Source organism: Natrix helvetica (assembly GCF_964273705.1).
Source record: "Natrix helvetica genome assembly, chromosome: 4".
Taxonomy (NCBI): Eukaryota; Metazoa; Chordata; class Lepidosauria; order Squamata; family Natricidae; genus Natrix; species Natrix helvetica.
The window spans coordinates 768,431-790,048 of NC_138550.1; the positions used below are offsets into that span (position 1 = coordinate 768,431).

Genomic DNA, 21,618 nt, shown 5'->3' on the forward strand with positions numbered 1-21,618 from the left:
AGCGGACCTTCTGGGTGTTTCTTTGAAGGCCTTTCCCTTCTCATCCAGGAAGCTTCTTCCGCTCCGCAAGGAGCATCAATCCCTCCCTTCCCCACCCTCCGGTCAGAGCTGAAGAAGCTTCTGGGATGAGAAGCAAAATGCCTTCAAAGGAAAACCAGGAAGTCCAGTGGCCTCTGGGGCGTAGGTGGCTGGGAGCTGCTGACTGTGGCTTCCGAAGGGGTTTCGCTTTTCCCAAGGACCCCAATAAAGCGCGTTTGGCACCCGGGGCTAACCTTCGATCAGTGCAGCCCTTCCACCCTGGAGCTGCTCCCCATGAAACAGGAGGCGGCTGAGTTAAACCTCCCGCAAAGCCCACAAAGGGAGCTCCGCAGCAGGGGTGGAGGGACGGGTGGGGGGCCCCAGCGAGGGACGGCTGTAACGTGCTGTGCAGAGAAAGAGGATCCGTCCTTTTCTTGAAAGGGATCCGTTCTAGATTAGGTAGAATAAAATTTGCCCTGAAGCTGTTTGCAGGATTTGGGATTTCAGCAGACTGGCCTGTCCTTGGGGAAGAGGCCCTTCCCTCCAACAAAAAAGCTTTCCCCCCCCCCCCGTGTGTGCGTGTGTGTCTTCCGAGCTCAGCTGTTCCTTGATTAACAGGGGACGCAGGCCGGAGGGGCAACGTGGCCCCTAAGAGGCAGAATCTGGCTAGCAAGGACTCCTTGGGCTCCTCCAATGGCAGGGAATGTTAATGCTTTACCTTTGAACCCTGGGGCTCCTACGCTTCCCACCTTTTAATGGCTTCCTGTTGCGATTTATGTCACTTGACACAGGGAGTCCTCGGCTTACAACAGTTCATTTAATGACCTTTCAAAGCTGCAACAGCACTGAAAATTGTGACTTATGACTGTTTTTCACACTTACGACCGTTGCAGCATGCCCGTGGGCACATGATCAAAATTCAGACGCTTGGCAAGTGGTTCATATTTATGACGGTTGCAGCGTCCCCTTTTGCGACCTTCTGACAGGCAAAGTCAATGGGGAAACCAGATTCACTTAACAACTGTGGCAAGAAAGCTCGTAAAGTGGGGAAAAACTCACCTAACAATTCTCCCTCTTAGCCTCAGAAACTTTGTGCTGAGATTGGAAGTCAAGGACTTCCTGTAGTGAGATGCACAATATATAAAGCAAACTCGCCGCCCCGAGTCCTACTTGGAAAGGGAGCGGCTAATAAATTCAAACTTATTATTATTATTATTATTACATGAAAGAAAGAAAGAAAGAAAAGGAAAGAAAGACGACAACAGAATTCTAGATCTATTCAGAATCACCAAGGGAGCGTATTCCCAGCTAAACGGGTACAAGACTACAGCCTAAATTTCCATGGATTTGCATACTTTTGAAGAAGCAGATCTATCTACATTGTGGGTACAAACCAGATGATGGGGTGACTTTTAATAGGCCGGAATTAACAATTTAGGCAGGTTGGATCCCCAAGAGACCCAGGCAGTCACCTGAGACCAACGTCAAAACATTCACAATCCTCCTCCCTGGCTCAGATGTGGCACCACCAACTCCGGAAAGCTGAGACAGAAGCCGAAATATCAGAACCTGTCAGGATTTTACAAATTCTTGAGATTTTTGTCACTTACAACTCTTGGTTGCGCTGCTGGGAAGCAACAGCTCTTAATTCCAGAAAGAAAGAAATCCACAGGTTCTCCCCCAATTGTGGCTTCCCCATTGCCCCAGTCGTGAGCCTGGATCACAGGCGGGGAACTGTGGGCCCTTCAGGACTTACGGGTTTCAATTGCCAGACTTCCTGAGCCCGTCAGCTTCGGACGCTTGGCGAAGGGCATGGAGATGTGATGGTGGCAACCTCCTGGGGTCATGTGGTCCCCTTTGGCGAGCTTCTCAACCGCAAACACAACGGGGAAGCCAGATTTACTAAACAAACTTAACCACTGCACTGATTCCCTTAAAAACGGTGTCGAGAAAGGTCATAAAATGGGACATAACTCACTTAACAACTGTCTGGCTTAGCAACAGAAACGTTGGGCTCGACTGGGGTCATACGTCTAGGACTACATGCACTGGGTCTCCTTCCTTGAGCAAGGGGTTGGACTAGAGGACCTCCAAGGTCCCTTCCAGCTGTAGGGTTCCACCTTCTACAGTTTGCTGGCCTGGTTACAGCAGGTGCACAACAGCCACTTGAAAACAATTCCGGTGAACTCTGGGCGCTGCCAAATTGTGGCTAACAACAACGGACAACCTGACAGTGAGAGGGGAGCCTGCCCAGCTTCAGATCAGCCGGAGAGCCCGCGCGGGGTCTTCAGCCCCCAAGGAGGAGCCCCCACCGTGGCTGCTCTGGGTGCGGAACTCCCTGCCCAGAGAGGTTAGGCTTGGCACGCTGCCTCTCCATTATCCTCCCTTGGCAGAGAAGCGTGTTTGGATTCCGGCTCTGCCTTGGCGGGGGCAGCAGCTCTGCCTTGGGCCAGTCTCCCCTCCCCTTCAGCTCTGTCTCCCCTGAAGAGGCTCTTCGCTTTGGAGGCCCATCGCTTGCCGGGAAGATTCCTTCAATTAGCTGGATGGTCTCTGCAGGGGAGACGTGAACCCCAAGGGGGCTTAAAATGGGGGGCTCTCCAAAGTGGGCCACTTTAAGGCTTGGGGAATTCTGGGAGTTAAAGTCCCCAAGTTTTAAAGCAGCCCCTTTGGAGATCTCTGGCTTAAATCAGCTCTCCGTTTCCCAGGCTGGATCCAGCCAGTCCCTTCCTGTTTCTGCCACCCCGACCCCCCCCCCCCGAACCTCCTGACCAGGGAACCCTCTGCGCCACTTGCCCACCACGGCGACGGAGGGCTCAGTTCAAGGGCACCTGTGCCAGAAGACCGACGGAGCGACCATGGCTCCAGACCATGGCTCCATCGCTTCCTCCTGCAGAGGCCTGCCTCCCTTTGTGGTTAACCACCAGCTCCCTCCCTCCCTCCCAGGGGCTGCCAGGCTCCCAGCCCCCCAGAGGCCCCTTCCGTCCCCGAGGGCCTGGCCTGGGCAGGGAAGGCCACCCGAAGGCTCACCCCACAAAGCCCGGGACCCCCCCAGACCTTCAGAGCCCCCCAGCAGCAGAGCCGGGAAGGGAGGGAGGGAGGGGGGCGCCTGTCTCCCTGGCGGTGTGAGGCAGGTGGAGGGAGACCCAGCCAGGCTGGGAAGGGACGAAGCCCCGCTTGCTCGGCCCAGCCTCCCTTTCCCCCCCCCCCCCCGGCCCAAGAAGTTTTCCCAGAGGCAACTTTTCCTCTCGCGCACCGCCCGACGCCGCATGGCAGCCGCCGAAGGACAGCCGCCCGCCGGGGCTTTGGAGGAGAAAGGGCCGCTCCAAGGGGCGCGCAGGGAGCAGAAGGGCCGCGGGGAAGGCGCAGCGCTCCGGCCGAGCGAGCCTTTCCCGCGGCCACTGCCAGCGCGGCCTCGGCGGGACAGAGCGCAGGTCCCGGCGGCGGCGGGGGGGTCTGCAGGGGCGCCAGAGACCCTCGCCCGCCTCCCGCACCTGCTGCAGCCGCCCAGGCGAGCCTGCAACTCAGCGCAACGGACGCAAGCGGCGCCCCGCCAGACGCCCCGAGCGCCTCCCGCTCCCCGGCACGGGGGATGCTGGGCACGGGAGTCCGGCAGGCAGGCGGGGCTTCTGGGCACGGGAGTCCACCGCCAGGCAGGCAGGCAGGCAGGCAGGCAGGCAGGCGCGTCCGCCTAATTGGCCCCGGAGCCTCCCTTGGAAGCAGGGGATTCTGGGCACGGGGGTTCCTCGCGAACAGAGGATTATGGGTCTGGGAGTCCTGGGCCCAAAGTCCCCGTGGAGCCCCCCCTCCCAGGAAAGCCTCCGGCGACGACCAACCTGGGGGGGGAGGGGGCCCCACCGGGGGGGGTCCTGGAGGAGGCGGGGGAGGCTCACCTTCTAGCCCGGCCTGGTCCAGGTGCGGCCCGGGGGTCGAGTGGGGGCCGGGGGGGCCCTCGGCGGGGCCCGGCGGCGGCAGCAGGACGAGGCCGCAGAGCAGTCCCAGGGCGATGCGGCCCCACGGCGCCATGTCTCCGGGTCACCTCCGCTCCCGCATCGGCAGGCCCGGGGCGGCCTCGGGGCGGCAGGTGGCGGCGCGTCCGGTGCAGCTCCGGCCAGGTGAGCCCCTCCCGGAAGCGGCGCGCCCTCGCCGTGCTCCCCCGCCCGTGTGGTCCGTCCCCTCCTCCCCCCGCGGCGCCGAATGGTCTCTCCCGCCCGCCGCTCGCGCACCAAGTCCGGGCAAGCGCCAGGGGCGTGGCCGGGCCCGCCCCTTCGCCTCCACCGGCCAATCGCGGCAAGGCTCGGCCGCGGAGAGCGAGCGCCTGGCCGGCAGCGGCCCCTGGCGGCGGAAGGAGGAGCGGACGCACGTGGAGAGGTGTGCACGGAGCCCCCCAGCGTGGGAATCTCCGGCAATCGCGGCTTCCTCCTCCTCCTCCGTGTCAAGGAGCGCTTGGACGCGCGTCGTAAGATTGCACGACGCGCACAGGTTGGGCTGGTGGGAGGTTGAATGGACGGGTGGACAACACTGACGCCGTTCTCCCTTATCCGCCCGGGCTTCTTCCCTAAACAAACCATTTTTTCGCACTATTAAGAGTCCGTTCAACGCGGGTGTTCAAATTCGGCAATTTTGAGACTTATGGACTTCAACTCCCAGAATCCCCTAGCCAGCAAGAGCGGGGAATTCTGGGAGTTGAAGTGCACAAGTCTTAAGGTTGTCGAAGTTGGCCATGCATGCAAAAAAACTGGAGCAAAATTAGGCTTTCCAGGCGCCGTCCGGAGGCGCGAAAGGAACACCGCCTTTCTTTCCCTTCTGCCGGGAAAACCCCTCGGAGGACCCGCCCCGCGTGGTCGTGACTCGGAAGAAGGAAGTCCCGGAGCTGCTTTTCGGCTACTTTGTTGCAAATGGCAGTTACCCTCCTTTAGAGCCCCCGGTCTCCCCGGCTGGGATCTTCCCCGCCCCCAGCGACAATCTGCCCGGCGGCCTCCTGCCTTCGCCCAGCCGTAGCAGGCTCCTTGCAGCCCGGGCGGTGGCTTGCTTGAGAAATCAAAGGTTTTAAAGAAGTCTTTTGTTAAGGGCGGGAAACGGATCGCCAAAGAAAACCAAGAGCTTCGTGTGTGGTTTTACAGCTTTGCAGGTCGATGAAGTGTTGCAGAATAATTCCAAGAAAGCTTTTCTTGGTATTTCAAGGAATCGCCTGTAGCTGATCTACCTGTACACAGTAAATGGCAGGCGATGCACTTAGGGTAACTTCAACAGCCCCCCTCAACAACAGAAATGAATGCTTGCTTCTCTCCCTCCCTCCCTCTTCTTTCCCTCCCTCTCTCCCTTTGTTCCTTCTCTCTCTCCCTCCCCCTTCCTTCCTTCCTTCCTTCCTAACATAGTTGGAAGGGACCTTCCTGCTCAAGCAGGAAACCTTACACCCTTCCAGGCAAATGGCTGCCCAATCTCTTCTTTAAAACCTCCAGTGTTGAAGCACCCACAACTTCTGAAGGCCAGCCTTTCCACCGATGACCAGTCAATGGTTCTCACTGTTAGGAAGTTTCTCCTTAGATCTAGGTTACTTCTCTCCTGGATTAGTTTCCATCTGTTGTTTCTGCCTTCTGGTGCTTTGGAGAATAGGTGGAGCCCTCCTCTTCCTTGGGGCAGCCCCTCAGATACTGGAATGCTGCTATCATGTCTCCTCTCCTCTTTACCTTCATTAGGATCCACATACCCAGTTCCTGCAAACCGTTCTTCCTGTTTTTGCCACCAAACCCTTAATCATCTTTGTTGCTCCCCTCTGCACTCTTTCTAGAGTCTCAACATATATATATATATGTTTCGGCCAATCCTGGGCGGCTCCCAGGCAAAGATTAAAAGACCTATAAAATTATTGTGAAAACTATCAAACACCAGCAGTTAAAACATAAAGCATGAAACCAACAAACATTTGGCACCCACCACTGCTGCGACTCTGCCGTCTGAGCATCTCCCTTCTCCCTTGGGGGAGACCCAGATCTTTTAAGGCCTTAAGGGAAGAGGGCGGGCTGGGGGAGGAGGTGGTCCACGGAGCAGGGACTGGCGCGAAAAGGCACCTGCCCAACTCCCATCAGATGGCAATATTCAGGGGAAGGGGCTCGCCCTCTGACTAAATAGGTCTGGGGGCACATGGGGTCTGGGGAAAAGCAGCCCTACAGGTAGCCTGACCCTAGACATGTGGGGCTTGGAAGGCGCAGCAGAAGGAAGGGGGGGGACCCAAAAGACCGGCTCTGCAGGCGCCTCCCGTGGGTCGAGGGGTTCCTCGGTTCGGGGATCCCGGCTGAAGGCTCGGGTGGCGCCCTGCAGGCGAGGCTTCTCGGCGCGGGCGGGGCGTCTGCGCCTCGTGCCGGCAAAGCGACCTCTAGAGCCGCCCGTCTCGCAGCGGCGGACGAAGCCGTCGGCAACGCAACCCCTGGACCCGACCTTCGGAGGCCGAAAGCCCGGGGAAGACGGGAAGCTGAAAGGCCGGGCCGCCTTCCCCGCCCCGCGCGGCCGGAGGGAAGGGAGGCGCTTCCCCAGCCTTGGATCAGAGTGCTGAGGGGGGGGCTTCCCTTGCGCCCCATCCAGGCGCAGGGAAGTGCGACCCGCTCTCCCGCCTCCCTCCTTCCAAAGACCCCCGAGCGTCCCAGGCGGCCCGCAGCCCCCGCTTTGCTTTTTCCTCCTTGCTGGAGAGGGGGCGCACCTTATCCGCACGCGGCAGCGGCAGCGGCTTTCGCCCAGCCCGCCCAGATGTTCTACAGCCCCCTCCCCACGGCCGGGGGGCTTCTAATCCCGGGAGCTCCGAAGCCAAGAAGGGGGGTGACCGTGGCCGGCGGGGGTCCTCCGCTTGCCGCCGCTCCGCCCTAGCCCCGGTACCCCCTCTCCCTCCCCGGGGCGGGGGCGGCGGGAAAGTTCCCCGTCGGCGGGCCGCCCCGCCTCGCGCACTTCCTCTGGCCGCGCAGACTTCCTCTTGCGCGCCGCCCGGGAGCACCGCCGCCGTCCGCTCGCCGTGAGCCCAGGTTAGTCTCGCCTCGCCCCGCCCTCCCTGCCCCCACCCCACCGCCCGGGACCCCCGCGGACGCCCCCAGCAACGGCGCCTCCTGCCTGCCCCGAAGCCCCGCGCGCCCTGCCGGCCCGCCCAGCGCAGCCTCTGCGCCCCCTTGGCCCGCGCCCCCAAAGGCAACCGCGGCCGCTGGAGCCCCGAACGGGCGGGGTCTCCGGGCCGGTTCGCTTCCCCCCCGCCGCCTCCCTCGGCGCCCTTGAAGGGGCTGCCTTTCTTCCGCCTGGGACGACTGGGGGGTCCCGGAGGAAAGCGGTCCCTTCGTGCGCCCGTCGCTGGCGGAGGGTCGCCGGGCGGGGGTCTTGCTACTGGCGCGACGCCGGGGGGCTTCTGGAGGGAAGCCGCTTCAGGCCGAAACTAAGCCCGTTGGGTCCAAATAGAGGCTTAGGCGGGCCGAGTGGGGGAGAACTTGCCGAAGGGGCGCTTGCCCCCGCAATCTCCCCCCCCCCGCCCGGCTTTGGAGCCGATCAGGTGAGGGAGGCAGCCGGGGACTCCCGGGTGAGGAGCTGTCCTCCCTACTTGGGTTGCGGTAGACTGCCTGGCGCGGGGAAGCTCGATTCCTGCTCCAAAGAGATGCTCTTTCGGGCGTAAACGCAACCTTTGCGCCTCCTGTCTGCGAGGGTCGCCTTGCCTTCCGTCGGCAGAACGAGGAGGTCCCGAGCAAAAGGGGGGTCGAGGGCGGACCCCGCGGTGGAAGAGCCGCTGTCTCGGGCGGGTTGGCGATTGGAGGGGGGGAGCCGGGAGGAGAGATTCAAAGGGGGGGGCTCTTTCGCCCGTAGCGGGAGTTGATTTTGGATTATCAAATCCCAAGGGAGGCCAAAATCCGGCCACCCTCACGTGACATAGGATCTGATGGGGGTCAGGGATGGGGGTGGGTTCCCCTTGCACGGATACTGCTTTAGCAGAGCAGCTTTGGGATCCAGAAAGCCCCCACCCCCAGCTGGAAGCAATTGGGGAGGGAGAAAAGCTACAGGATAACAGAGTTGGAAGGGACCTTGGAGGTCTTCTAGTCAAACCCCCTGCTCAGCAGGAGGTCCTGAACCGTTTCAAGCCTCTCTCTTTCTTTATTACTCTGTTCCCACCCAGGGAAATTGGGGGAGGGGGAGGGGACACATCAAGGCTGGTGACTTCCTCCCAGCCTCCCTCCATTTCTCAGTGTGGATGGTGCCTTCCGCTCTCAAAATCTGGCAGGTTGCTTGTTTGCCTCCCTGTTTAACCATGCCGGCTACATGCCGGCTAGATGCCGGTTAACCTTTCCCTTTTCCTAAGACGTCCTCCCGTCGCAACCCTCCCCCCAAAACACTGAGAATGCTGACTTGTCTTTTCCATCCCTCTGGGGGAGGCTGCCCGCTAGAGCCCCAAGTTCCTTTTCTGGACTTCCCCATAGGCCTCCGGGGCCTCCTTCCTCCTGCCTGGAGACAGATTCCCCTGGCTGCCTCTTTCATACACGCCTGACTCACCCAGGGAGGAATCGCAGTCCTGCGCCCCCCCCTTGGGGTATCCCACAAAGATTGGGGGGTCCCTTATGAGAGGATCTCTCCAGTCTGTTGGGGGGGGGTGATAGCATTGAAAGGGTGCAGAGAGGAGCAACCAGGACGATGAGGGGACTCGAGGCTAAAACATAGGATGAACGGTTGCAGGAACTGGGCCTGGCTGGTGTAGTGAAGAGAAGGACCAGGGGAGACAGGAGAGCATCTTCCAATATGGGGGGGGGGCTGCCCCGGAAAGGAGGGGGGGGTCAAGCTATTCTCCAAGGCACCCGAAGGTCAAACAAGGAACAATGGATGGAAACTGAACAAGGAGAGATTCAACCTAGAAATAAGACAAATTTCCTGACAGTGAGAACCATCAACCAAAGGAACAGAAGTTGCCTTGTGGGAGCGTCATCCCTGGAGGCTTTCAAGAAGACACTGGACTGCTATCGGTCAGAAATAGTGTAGAGCCTCCTGCTTGGACAGGGGGTTGAACTAGATGACCTCCAAGGTCCCTTCCAACTCTGTTATTGTGTTCTTGTTCTGTTCAGAATTGACGCATGATCTAACTGACCTCCTCCATTGCACCATTATACAGAGTTGTCACAATGCATGGGATGTGGGGCTGATGAGACTGATAGAAAGAGATGCCCCCTCCTCTCATGTCATTGTTGACGCCCCTCTTTTCCGCCCCCATTCCCATTTGCCATGTCCAGCCTTTCTCCCCGGAATGTCGTCTCAGTCGACCAGCAAAATTCCCTGCAGAGTGCCAAAAGGTCAAGGGTGCGTGGGGAGAGGGGGGGGGACAGACCAGTGAGTTGGAAAACCCAGTTACCTACTAGCCTTGGTTAGTTAGCAATTGGGCTTAGCTCACCCCTCCTGCGAAGGGTTCTTCAGCTGTGGTCCCAGGTTTCAGAGTACAGATTAACAGAGTTGGAAGGGACCTTGTAGGTCATCTAGTCCAACCCTAACCCTGCCCAAGCAGGAGACTCTACACCGTTTCTGACAGATGGTTTTCCAACTTGGGAAAATGCCCTCCCTTGGATGGGCGCTGTCAGTGCATTATAGGCTTTGGCATCCTTTTTTGTGATGGTGGAATGGGGGCTATGCCATCTCACGACCACCGGGTTCATTTTCCCCAAGGTTGGCAGCCGTGTTCGTCCTGGACAAGCTCCTAGGGGAGAGAGATCCAAAGCTGGACGGTTTTCTTGCAGACATTTCATGACCTGTCTAGGTAACTTCATCACTGCTAGAAAGGAGTGGAGATTGCAGGCAGGAGGAGGAGGAGGAGGAAGGCTGCAGGGTCCTTGGTGCCCTCTGAGCTTGGTGCTTTTCATACAGACGTTTCAGGACCCAACTAGATAACATTGTCAGTGCTGTCATCGTCATCATCGTGAGCACTGATGATGTTCCCTAGTTGGGTCATGAAACGTCTGCAAGAAACCCACCCAGTTCAAAGGGCACCGAGGACCCTGCAGGGCCACCCTGAGCTCCAGATATTCCCTTCTGGAGATGCCCAGCCTCGGCTGAAGGACCCGCAGGTGGGGAATGATGAGGCTGTGCCGAGGGCCGGTCCTTCAGCCATGCCTCGCCTTATGACCCCAACGGAGCCCTACATTTTTGTTTGGGACATTTGCTCCATTTTAGGGCCTTCCTTGCCACCGTTGTTAAGTGAATCACTGCAGTGGTTACATTACTAACACGGGAGTTAAGCGAATCTGTCTTCCTCATTGACCCTACTTGTCAGAAGGTCGCAAAAGGGGACCACGTGGCCCCTGGAACCGTCATAAACATGAGTCAGTTCCCACGCTTCTGAATTTGGGTCCGGTGACCCTGGGACTCCTGCAACAGCCAGAAGTGTGAAGACGGTCGTAAGTCAGTTTTTTCAGTGCCATTATCGCTTTGGTCACTAAATGAACTGCTGTAAGTTGAGGACTACCTGTCTCTCTTCACCAGGACCATTTGTGGTGTTTCCTGCTGTGGCTCGCAAGGCCCCTTCCCTGCCCCCGTCACTCCTCCCCAGCACAGGGATGGGGTTCCAAAGGGCCTGCAAAAGAGATCGATAGGCAGCCAGAGAGCCGCACCTGATGCCTACGGGAGCCATGAAAAGAGCTGATGCCATTCTCCACCCAGGAGCAGCTCAGGATGGGGTGACCTTCTCTGTCCCCAAGGCCCTCAGCTGCCTCTTCCTCCTCCTCCTCCTCTTCCTCTCCTCCTCCTCATTTCCTCCTCCTCATTTCCTCCTCCTCCTCCTTTCTTCCTCCTCATTTCCTCCTCCTCATTTCCTCCTCCTCCTCCTTTCATCTCAGGAAGCCCGTGCCTGGCAGGATCCTCCTTCCTGCTAACTCTTCAAGGCCCGCACTGTCCCAGCCTCCAATGGCCCCATCCTGATTCCAGCTAAAGTGGGAAGGAGAACGAGGGCCGTTTGTGACTTCCAGGCCTCGGAGCTCAGCCACCCGAAGAGCCGCTTGGCATGGGAAGTGCAGCACATTTGCGGGGGGGCAGCTGTGTGTCCCTGGCTGGCCCCAAACACCTCCCCCCACCAGGGCTCCCCCATAACAGAGTCTTGCGGATTTGGGGTCCCTGAGTTCCGTGATCCAGCTTGATGGTGCCTTGTAAGTCCTGGGTCACATCTTAGGGTAGCCTCTTTCTCCTGGGGGGGGAGGGGCTTTGGCCCACCCTCCTGAGTGTGGGGGTGATGCCCAGTGCATGCAGGCACCCCCAGGGCTGCCCCGATGGGAACAAAGCAGGGCCTGGACCAGGGGTTGGGTCCGGCAGGCACTGCTGCTTCCTGCATGGCCACACGCTTGGTGCGCAGGGCAATTAAGATCCTTCTGCACATGCGCAGAACTGGAAAGGAAGATGGCGGGGCCACTGGGGAACCGGTTCAAGGGCGTGGCAGGCCTGGCTCTCTGCCGGTTCCAGCAACCCAGGCCACCAAACCACCAGCAGTTCAGAACCCATCCCTGGTCTGGGCTGGCTTGGTCGCCTTTAGCAACTGCCCGTCTCCCCCTTTGCTCTGAGGGTGGGGGGCTGTGGGAGCGGATGGTCAAGGGTTGGGACAGCCGTTCATCCTCTGAGGGGTGCAAAGGTCCTGCTTCGGATCCCAAAGTAATTGCAGTGTTTCAGGAGGGGATGATTCAGCTCAAGACCCAGCCAGGAGCCAAAGGAGCTCTGTGCTATGTAGAGGAGGCCCTCGGGGGTTTTGCCCCTAGGCACGGGAGGGGGGGGCTGTGGTCATCAGGGAAAGGCCAAGCAGACCTCTGCCGGGAAAAGGGGCTTTGGCACCTGAATTAGTCCTGAGCAGCTTTGGGGGTCTCCTTCCCCAGGCTCAGGGGGGCTGCCTGCCAAGTTCTCCCCTTGGGCTTGCCTCGGAGGAGGAGGAGGAGGAGGAAGACTGTGCGCTCCTTGGTGCGCTCCGAGCTTTGCTGTTTTCTTGCAGACATTTAATTACCCGGAGTGGGACTTGCTCTCTGCTTATCTGTGGAACTGTTGCCCTGCCAGTGTTGGTGGGAGAGTTCTCGGTCTTTCCTTGATGAGGCTGTTGAGAGAGCAAGACCCCTCCCTTCTAGCTCTGATGACGTTCCCTAGCTGGGTCATGAAACGTCTGCAAGAAAACCATCCCGCTCAAAGAGGGACGGGGAGGGGGCTGTGGGCTCCTTGGTGCTCTCTGCCCTTGGCTCTTTTCATGACCCAACTAGGGAGCCTCATCAGTGCCAGGCTGAGCTTGGGAGGCAGAAGCTGCCAATCGGCCCAGAGAAGAGGGGAAGCATTTGCATGGCCCCAAAGGTGGGGCAAGAGAGGAGGGGCCTCCGCTTGCGCCACGTCAAACAGATCCTGAGCACTCAGGTTCCTGGCAAGGGAAGACAAAGGCCTTTGTGTGTGGGGGGGGGGCAGGGCAGCCTCAGCCCTCTTTGCATAGCATTTGCACACAGGTGCAGCCTTTGCGTAAGATGGGGGGGGGCAGGAGGAACGGCCTTAAAGGCAGGCGGGGATCCGAGAACTGAGAGTAGCAACACTTTTTAAGGGACCCCCATTCATGGGGACCCTCTTCCCAAAACAGGCCTTCTGCCATGGGATGCCTGACCTCATCTAGTCCACTCCATGGATGCTGGCACCGGTGCCCAGCACCTCCAAAGGCCTTCAAAACCTCAACCTGGGTGGGCTGTGTCCCCCTTCAGAGCTTGTTAGAGGATTTGGGGGTGCTTGTTGATCTCTGAGCTTGATTATGTCCCTGCAGACGTTTCATGACCCAAATAGGTGACATCATCAGTGCTGGAAGGGTGGGGGGGGGGTTGGTTTCTCCCTTACACCACTGATGATGTTACTGAGCTGGGTCATGAAACGTCTGCAAGAAAACAGCCGACCTCAGAGAGCCCCAAGGACCCCACAGTCCTCCTCCTATCCACAACCCTCCCTCCCTCCCTCCCTCCTAGCACTGATGAGGTTACCTAATTGGGTTGTGAAACAGCCTGGCTCAGAGGGCACCAAGAAGCCCACAGCCCAACCCTGAGCTACAGTGTTCTCTTCTATTCCTGCCAAGGACCCTTTGGGGCTTCTGTGAGACCCCCAAACGTGCAGGGACATTGGAAGCGCCTGGCCTGGCTCCGCTGGGCTCATTCCTGCCAGTCATTCAGAGAAGCCGGCGGTGTTGGTGAAGTTGGGCAAGAGGCTCTGAGCCACTCCGGAAGCAGACTCGGGCAGGGCCTCCTGGGGGGGGCGGGGGGGGAGAGAAGAGGGTCCTGCACGTGCATTGCAAAAGCGCCTCTCGGCTGCACCAGAAGAAGCCGGGAGTCACACGCTCCCAGCACAGGAAGGGGAAGTGATGGCGGCACATTGGCTGAGATGTTGGGCAGCCCTCTGAGACTTTGAGGAAGGAAGGCTCTCTGTCCTGGCCCTTATGGGGGAAGGGGGGTCCCCCAGAACCCTCCCTGGAATTGGGATCCGCCAGGGGTTGGGTGCTGGCAGGTGGCAGGAAGGCCTCCCCCCCCCCCCATGGCACCAGGGGACACTGAGTCACAGGGAAGAAGTCAGGTTCAAACTGAACACGAGTCAGCAGGGCCTCAAAAACTATTTAATTTGATGATTGATGCAAATTACATCAGCTCAATCCAACTGGACACCGGCCCTCCTTGCAATATCGGTGTGTAGGTAGTCCTCGATTTACAACCATTCATATAGTGACGGGCTGACATTACAATGGCACTGAAAAACCGGCTTAGGACCAGGCGGTTGCGTTGAGCTCCGAGGTTGGCGATTCGTCTGCAAACGTTTTGCCACCATCTGAGGAGACGTCGTCCGTGCGCTCTGAACTGGGCTCCTCTGTCCAAGCGGCGGCCTTTCAAAGCCTTTGGATGTGATGCAAATCGGGGAATGTGGTTTGTTCTGAGTCGTGGATTAATTTCAGACAAACGAGCCCAATTCAGAGCGCACTTATGACGGTTGCTGCGTCCCCAGGGGTCACATGATCCTCTTTTCCAGCCTTCCCAGCTGGATTCACTTAACAACCATTGCAAAAATGTGGTAACATTGGGCACGACTCTCTTAACAACCGCCTTGCTTAGCAGTGGGAATTCTGGTCTCAGTTGTGGTTGTAAGTCGAAAACTCCCTGTATAGAAACAAGCAATAGTAATAGAGAGGAGTTCCACGGGTTAATTGTTCTAACTGTCAGGAAATTCCTCCTCAGTTCCAAGTTGCTTCTCTCCTTGATTAGTTTCCACCCATTGCTTCTTGTCCTGCCTTCAGGTGCCTTGGAGAATAGCTTGACTCCCTCTTCTTTGTGGCAACCCCTGAGATATTGGAAGACTGCTATCATGTCTCCCCTGGTCCTTCTTTCTCTTAAGCTAAACATACCCAGTTCCTGCAACCGTTCTTCATATGTTTTAGTCTCCAGTCCCCTCATCCTCTTCCTTGCTCTTCTCTGCACTCTTTCCAGAGTCTCCACATCTTTTTGGTTCTCTTGGAGTTACTACTTGATCAGTTTCCGTCCATTGTTCCTTGCCTGGCCTTCAGATTCTTTTGAAAATAGCTTGTGGTGCATTGATGGAGCACCCACAATTTCTGGTGGCAAGCTGTTCCACTTGTTAAACGTCCTCACGCCTCAGTTTCTCCTCAGTTCTAGGTTGCTTCTCTCCTTGATTACTTTCCACCCATTGCTTCTTGTCCTGCCCTCAGGTGCCCTGGAGAACAGTTTGACTCCCTCTTCTTTGTGGCAACCCCTGAGATATTGGAACACTGCTATCATGTCTCCCCTAGTCCTTCTTTTCGTAAGATTAGACAAAACCCAGTTCCTGCAACCGTTCCTCTTGTGTTTTAGTCTCCAGTCCCCCAATTCTCTTTGTTGCTCTTCTCTGCACTCTTTCTAGAGTCTCCACATCTTTTTTACATCGTGGCGACCAAAACTGGATGCAGGATTCCAAGTGTGGCCTTACCAAGGCCTTGTAAAGTGACATTAACCCTTCACGTGATCTTGATTCTCTCCCTCTGTTGATGCAGCCTGGAACTGTGTTGGCTTTTCTGGCAGCTGCTGCACACGGCTGGCTCCTGTTTCAATGGTTGTCCACTCGGACTCCAAGATCCCTTTCACAGTTACTGCTATTGAGCCAGGTACCACCTATACTACACCGAATGTACTACAAGCCTTCGGTTTTTCTTGCCTAAGTGCAAACCCTGATTTTTCTCAACACTGAGAAAAGGGTCCCAAGGCATCTTCAGCTGCCCCAGCCCGGCTGGCTTCCTGTTTAGATTTCTGCAAACTGCTCTTCACTTCCGCTTCTCTCTCTCCCTCTCCCTCCCTCTCTCTCTCTCTCTGTGCGAGGTGCACCACGCCCGCCCTCAGCCCCTTCCTCTGCAGATGCGATGGGAGGGGGAAAGGGGGTGGGGGGAGCAACTCGGGGTTGTCCTCCCTTCCTCTTTGGGGCCCAAAGGGCCAGAGGTCGAGTAGGAGAAGGGGTCTGGTAGCCCCTCTTCTCACTTCCCCAAGGAATAAAAAGCAGAAGTTTCGTGAAGGGCAACTTGTTCCCTGAGATGCTGCGTCTCCCCAAAACTTTGGCCTTTTAGTAAAACATACAGGTAGTCCTTGAGTTACGACACAAAATTTCCATTGGTAACTGAGAAGAGTTGTCGAGAGAGTTTTGCTTCATTTTATGACCTTTCTTGCCACAGTTGTTAAGTGAAGCCCTGCAGTTAGCCACGTGGTTGTAAAGTGAATCTGGATCCCCATTGATTTTGTTTGTCAGAAGGTTGCAAAAGGGACCCCCGGGACACTGCGATCGTCATAAATATGAGTCAGGGGCCAATCTGAATTTGGAGCTGTAAGGTTGCTATAGCGGTCACAAGTGTGAAAAATGGTCACAAGTCACTTTTTCCAACGGTCACTAAATGAAAGGTTGTAAATCGAGGACTTCTGAGCTTCTTGAGAGGTGGGGCTGGTGGAGTCCTGCTGATGTTTGGTTCCGTAGTCCGACATGATATTCTCTAGGGCAAATAGGGGGAATGCTCAGGAGCCCTTCCGCAAGAGAGACGCCGGGGAGGAAAACAAGGGGGAAGAACCATCTGGAAGCCCAGAGCAGCCTGGAGGACCCCCCCCCCCGGGGTTATGGGGAGCTGATGCAAGTGGGGTTCCCTGTTTGAGAAAGAAAAGCCCCAGGGATTCTTCTTCCTAGAAGGAAGGCAATGGCACTTCAGTTGGCTGAAGACAACCAAGAAGGACCGGGGGGGGGGAGGGGGGGAGGAAAACAGCCTTCCAGTATTTGAGGGGCTGCCCCAGAGAGGAGGGGGTCCCACCTATCCTCCAAAGCCCCTGAAGGCAGGAGGAGGAGCAACGGGGGGGGGGGGAGAGAAGCAACCTGGGACTAATGAGAAACTTCACCAGTGGAACCGAAGTTGCCTCCAGAAATTGTGGCTGCTCCTTCATCCCTGGAGGTTTTCAAGAAGAGGCTGGGCAGCCATTGGACTGGAACGGTCTAGGATCTCCTACCTGAGTAGGGGGATGGATTAGGAGACCTCCAAGGTCCCTTCCAGCCCTGTTACTCTATAAACTTTGTGATCTTCCAAATGGTGCAGCCATCCCTACTGTGACTAAGTCCAGCCATCTTCCTCCTCCTCCTTTCCTCCTTCCTCCCCTCCCTTCCCCTTCCTTCCTCCTTCCCCTTCCTTTCCTCCTTCCTTTCCTCCTTTCCTCCTTCCCTCCCTCCCTTCCCTGTATCTAGTCATCCAACATAAGAACTAGCAATCAGCCCCTCAACGTTTCCAGAGACATAAATCACTTCCCGCCACTCCTGGGGCATCTTGAAAGCTCATCAATTCAGGTGAGAAGAGCTAAAGTGTGAAGTGTTTATACGGTGCCCCCCTCCCCCATCCGCCACCAGGCTTGTTAAAGTCTTACACTTTAACCGTCAATTTACTGTAAAACTGTCAGCTCAGACAAACGGCACCTCCTGGAAACGCTTACAAATTGATTTCGCATCGCCCACCAAGGCAGGTGACACCACAATTCACAGGGAAAGGAAAAAGGTGACAAAAGCGTTTGTACGTCGTTTTTTCATTGCAATTAGGAAAGGTTTCTGCAAGCCGATTGCGTGAATTTGGCTGCGAAGGAAGGAGGCTGGGAGGGCTGCGGCCAAGCTGCATAATCTTTGGTCGCTTGGAGAAAAGTCCCTGGACTGGGCTCCCTGGGAAAAGCCGAATCAGGCCGCTGGCCAAAATCCAGCAGAGCTGCTTTCAAGCGGGACGGAATAGTCTGAGAAAGAACTGACCAGCAATCTCTGTCTAAAGCCAGGTTATCCAACCTTGGCCACTTTTAAGACTTGGGGACTTCAACTCCCAGAATCCCCCAGCCAGCATAGCTCAGGCACCAGCTTGGCTCTTTAGGCCGGGGGGGGGGGGTGTCTCCAAATTCAGCAACTTTAAGACTTCTGGGAGTTGAAGGCCACAACAAGTCTTAAAGTTGTCAAAGTTGGACCCTGCCGGTCTAACAATGTGTGGCCGCCCCCTTGTACAGAGGGCAGGAAGTGGATCATGTGCCCCCACCCCCATTGAGGAAGACTGCTCCCCCCCCCCCACAGAAGAGCCTTGTAGCAGTAGACAAGTTCCCCTCCCAGACTACGGGAATCCCCCCAGGTGATGGGCGACCTCTGCAAGGCTCACGCCATCTCTTGCTCCAGCAGCCTCCGGGGGCTTTTGTGAGCCTCGCCTGGGAGTTCGAAACCTGGAGGTTAAAGCAGCCCTCCCAGCCCACAAGATATTAGAACGGGGGAAGTCTATAAAAACGGAAATGCTCCCTTGTTAGGGATGAATGGGCAGCCCTGGGCATGGCGGTCTTTTTGGTGCCTCCAGGGGGGCAGAGAGGAAGAGCGGAGCAAGTCGGGAGGGGCTGAGGAAGAAGAGACTGGACTGCCATCCGTCAGAAGTGGTGTAGGGTCTCCTGCTAGGCGGGGGTTGGACTAGATGACCTACGAGGTCCCTTCCAACTCCGTTAATCTGTAATCTGATGGGGCCACTTACATATATGCAGATAGTCCTCAACTTACAATCGCAATGGAACCCAAAATGTATGTTGCTAGGTGGGAAATTTGTTAAATGAGCTTTACTCCATTTTATGACTTTCTTCATTACCGTTCTTAAGTGAATCAGTGCCATGATTGAGTTAGTCGCACGGTTGCTAAGTGAATCCGGCTTCCCCATCGACTTCCCTCATGAGAAGGTCTCAAAAGGTGACCCCCTGGGACGGTGCGACCGTCATAAATATGAGTCAGTTGCCCAGTGTCCGAATTTTGATCACGGGATTGCTGCAACGGTCATAAGTGTGAAAAACGATCCCGTGCCTTTTTTCGGTGCTATTCTTAACTTCGAACAGTCCCTAAACAAATGGTTGTAAATTAAGGACTAGCAGGACGTCTGTGCCAGCCTCTTCCCAGCGTCTCCTGTTCTTTCTTTCTCCCGCAGGTCGCTGAGACGGAGCGCCCTGGAGAGCCGCCGCAATGCAGAGCATCAAGTGTGTGGTGGTGGGTGACGGGGCGGTGGGCAAGACCTGCCTGCTCATCTGCTACACCACCAACGCCTTCCCCAACGAGTACATCCCCACCGTCTTCGACAACTACAGTGCCCAGAACACGGTGGACGGCCGGACGATCAACCTGAATCTGTGGGACACGGCCGGCCAGGAGGAGTACGACCGGCTGCGCACCCTCTCCTACCCGCAGACCAACGTCTTCATCATCTGCTTCTCCATCGCCAGCCCCCCCTCCTACGAGAACGTCAAGCACAAGTGGTACCCGGAGGTCTGCCACCACTGCCCCGACGTGCCCATCCTCCTGGTGGGCACCAAGAGAGACCTGCGCAGCAACCCGGAGGCCCTGAAGAAGCTGAAGGAGCAGAGCCTGCTGCCCATCAGCCCCCAGCAGGGCGCCAGCCTCGCCAAGCAGATCCACGCCGTCAAGTACCTGGAGTGCTCGGCCCTCAACCAGGAGGGCATCAAGGAGGTCTTCACCGAAGCCGTCCGGGCCGTCCTCAACCCGGCCCCACCCAAGCCCAAGAAGCCCTGCCGGCTGCTCTGAAGGGGGCCCCTGCCCTCTGCTTATGCCCAGGCGCCCTCTCCTACTCTGCTTGCCCAAACTCTGCTTCCAAGGGTGGATCTGGGACCGGCCTGCTTGGAGCACTTGCCCAGGCGTGGAGCCTTTTTCCCCAAGGGCGGGGGGGAGGCAGAGGCCAGGATGACCGGCCCTCCACTTACGACCAGACTTCCCATGGCTAAGAAGTGTGGTTGCTAAATGAGTCACACCTGATCCCTTCGCCTTCTATTCCAGCCCCTAGGGCTTCACGGCACTCCCTGGGCGGTTTTACACAGCCAGCTTCATTTAACAAGCAAAATAACAGAGTTGGAAGGGACCTTGGAGGTCTTCTAGTCCAACCCGCTATTCAAGAGGAGACCCAACAATCTGGGTCCTCATTTCACCGACCTCAGAAGGACAGAAGGCTGAGTCAACCTTGAGCCAGTCAAGATCGAACCCCTGACAGTGGGCAGAGTCAGCCTGCAATGCTGCACTCTAACCACTGGGCCACCGGCACTCCATAGTTAAGTGAATCACTGCTGTTGAAAGAACCAGGCGGTCGTTAAGCAAATCCCCCATTGACTTTGCTTGTCAGGAACCGGCTGAGGAAGTCGCCCGTGGCAACCACGTGACCGCGAGAGGACGCCACAACTGCCTTAAGCACCTGCCCAAGTGCCCGGATTTGGATCGGGAGGCCGTGGGGATGCGGGAATGGCCCTAAGAACAAGGACTGGCCCCAAGTCACATTTTGCAGGGCTGTTGCAACTTTGGTCACTAAAGGGTGGTGGCAGCTTGGCAAAGCTTCCCATTCCCTGGATGGTGCCCGGAAGAGGCGCCCAGAGGGGCTTTTCCAAGGGGCCGCTGGGGTTTCCCTTGAAGACCTTTCGCTGCTCCTCATCCGAGAAGCTTCATTGGAGCTGAAGTGAAGCGTCTGGAAGGAAGAAAACGCCCCTCTGGGGCCACTGGAGGACTGATGCGCTTCCTTCTCCACACACCCTGGCCTTCCCCCTTGGCCTGCTCTTCCCGGGCAGAGGTGCCCTGCGATCCACTTTCTCTCCCTCGCGCCTGGGACCGCTTGACAGAAAATCCGCCCCAGGAGGAGGAGGGTAAAACTGAAAGCGCTCCAATCCCTTGCACTCAGTGCCGCCTGGCCGAAGGGTCCCTCAGACTGTGGGGGGAGGCCAGGCGCGCCTTGCAGAGTCGAAATATGGGGGAGTTTTGGCAGCTGCCAAGCGCGATGCCCCTTCTGCCACCTCCTCCTCCTCCTCCTGCTCTACATCCTGTTTACAAAGGAAACGCTCCGTTTTCAGCGCTTCCACCGCCTTCCTTTTGCGCAGACTCTCCGTGGGCTTTCCACTCCCACAGCTCTCCGCCGCCGCTGGGCCTGCAGCCTGGGCCTTTTCTCCTTCGCCTTCCCCTGCCAGAGGTCCCGGGGCATCTCCTGAGCATGTCAAGAGAGACTCCCTGCGCATGGCCACCCAAGGCAGCCGGGTTCTGCACATGCTTTGTGTTGAAAGAGGAAAGGCCCAAAGACCCCCAATCCAGATGCTTCCCACCCCCTCTCTCGGACTTGGCGAGGCCCGGCCATTGGTCAGCCAGAGTCCACGGTCGTAGGGACTAGAAACTTGCCGGAACGGCTTGGAGGTCAGGATTCTCAATGCTCAGGTAGACTTTTCGGATGTTATGGCTCTCAGCCCTTGTGGTGGGTCGTCCCTCCCGGAGTTTTCTTCATTGGAAAGAAATACGGGAGTCTTGCTGCCCACACGCCCCACCGAGGCTTCCTCCTCTTCCTGTCCAGCTCACTGGTTCAAGAGCCGCCTTTGGCCTGGAAGCCTCGGGGAGGGGGGGGGCTCGTCCTACATTCCCTGCACCAGGGTCTTCTGGTCACCCCCCCTCAATAAAGATGGCAACTGCCCCCGTGTCTTTGAGGCTCCTTCCAGGGTCGATGCGGGGTCTGCCGTATCCAGGGGTCTCTAGGGCAACTCGGGAGAACTTCACGCAAGGTAACTCCACTCTAGGCCTTGCCCTCTCTTGGCATTATTTGCAGTATCATCAGTGGATGATAACGGAGCAGTAACAATCTATGAGTAATAACCCAGTTTCCTCGCAGCCAGTTGTCCCCCCACGAGGGGTCCCATTCCATTGGCCAGCTCTGCAGGCGGTCTGGCCAGCTGCAAGGACAGAGGGGGCCGAGTCACTCAAAGCAACTCATTCCACTTCCGTGACGCGAGTGACCGCTTCACTGCTCCTGCCCATGGAGGTTCCATCAAGGCTCTGGCGCTTTGAGGAAGGCAGTCTCTTTGCCTTTTCTAAATGCCCCTTTCTAAAAGGACGGCTGGCGTTTCATGGCTCGATTGAGTTTGTGCCAGGCCGGCTGGTGCAGGATGGGGAAAGTAAGGGCGCCCCCTGCCCCAAAGGATTTCAGCCTGGAGAGGGGCAGCCCCTGTAATCCTTCTCCAAGGTCCAAAGCAAGGTGGATCCTCCACTCAATGGTGTCACCTGGTTGCTTTCTTCTATTGGAAGGTG

At 57.4% G+C, this 21,618-nt stretch overlaps 1 protein-coding gene across 2 annotated transcripts; it reads left to right on the forward strand.

The window, feature by feature from the left end:
• Positions 1–6,449: 6,449 nt before the first annotated feature.
• RHOG (ras homolog family member G) lies at positions 6,450–20,989 on the forward strand. Of its 2 annotated transcripts, none has more exons than XM_081952682.1 (2): positions 6,450–7,028; positions 18,488–20,989. In XM_081952682.1, exon 2 carries the CDS (start codon positions 18,523–18,525, stop codon positions 19,096–19,098), a length of 576 nt encoding a protein of 191 aa, XP_081808808.1. In that variant the 5' UTR covers positions 6,450–7,028; positions 18,488–18,522; the 3' UTR covers positions 19,099–20,989. The 2 variants fall into 2 exon arrangements, with proteins under 2 accessions (XP_081808808.1, XP_081808809.1); XM_081952683.1 differs by lacking the exon at positions 6,450–7,028 and adding an exon at positions 16,763–16,851.
• Positions 20,990–21,618: the final 629 nt, after the last annotated feature.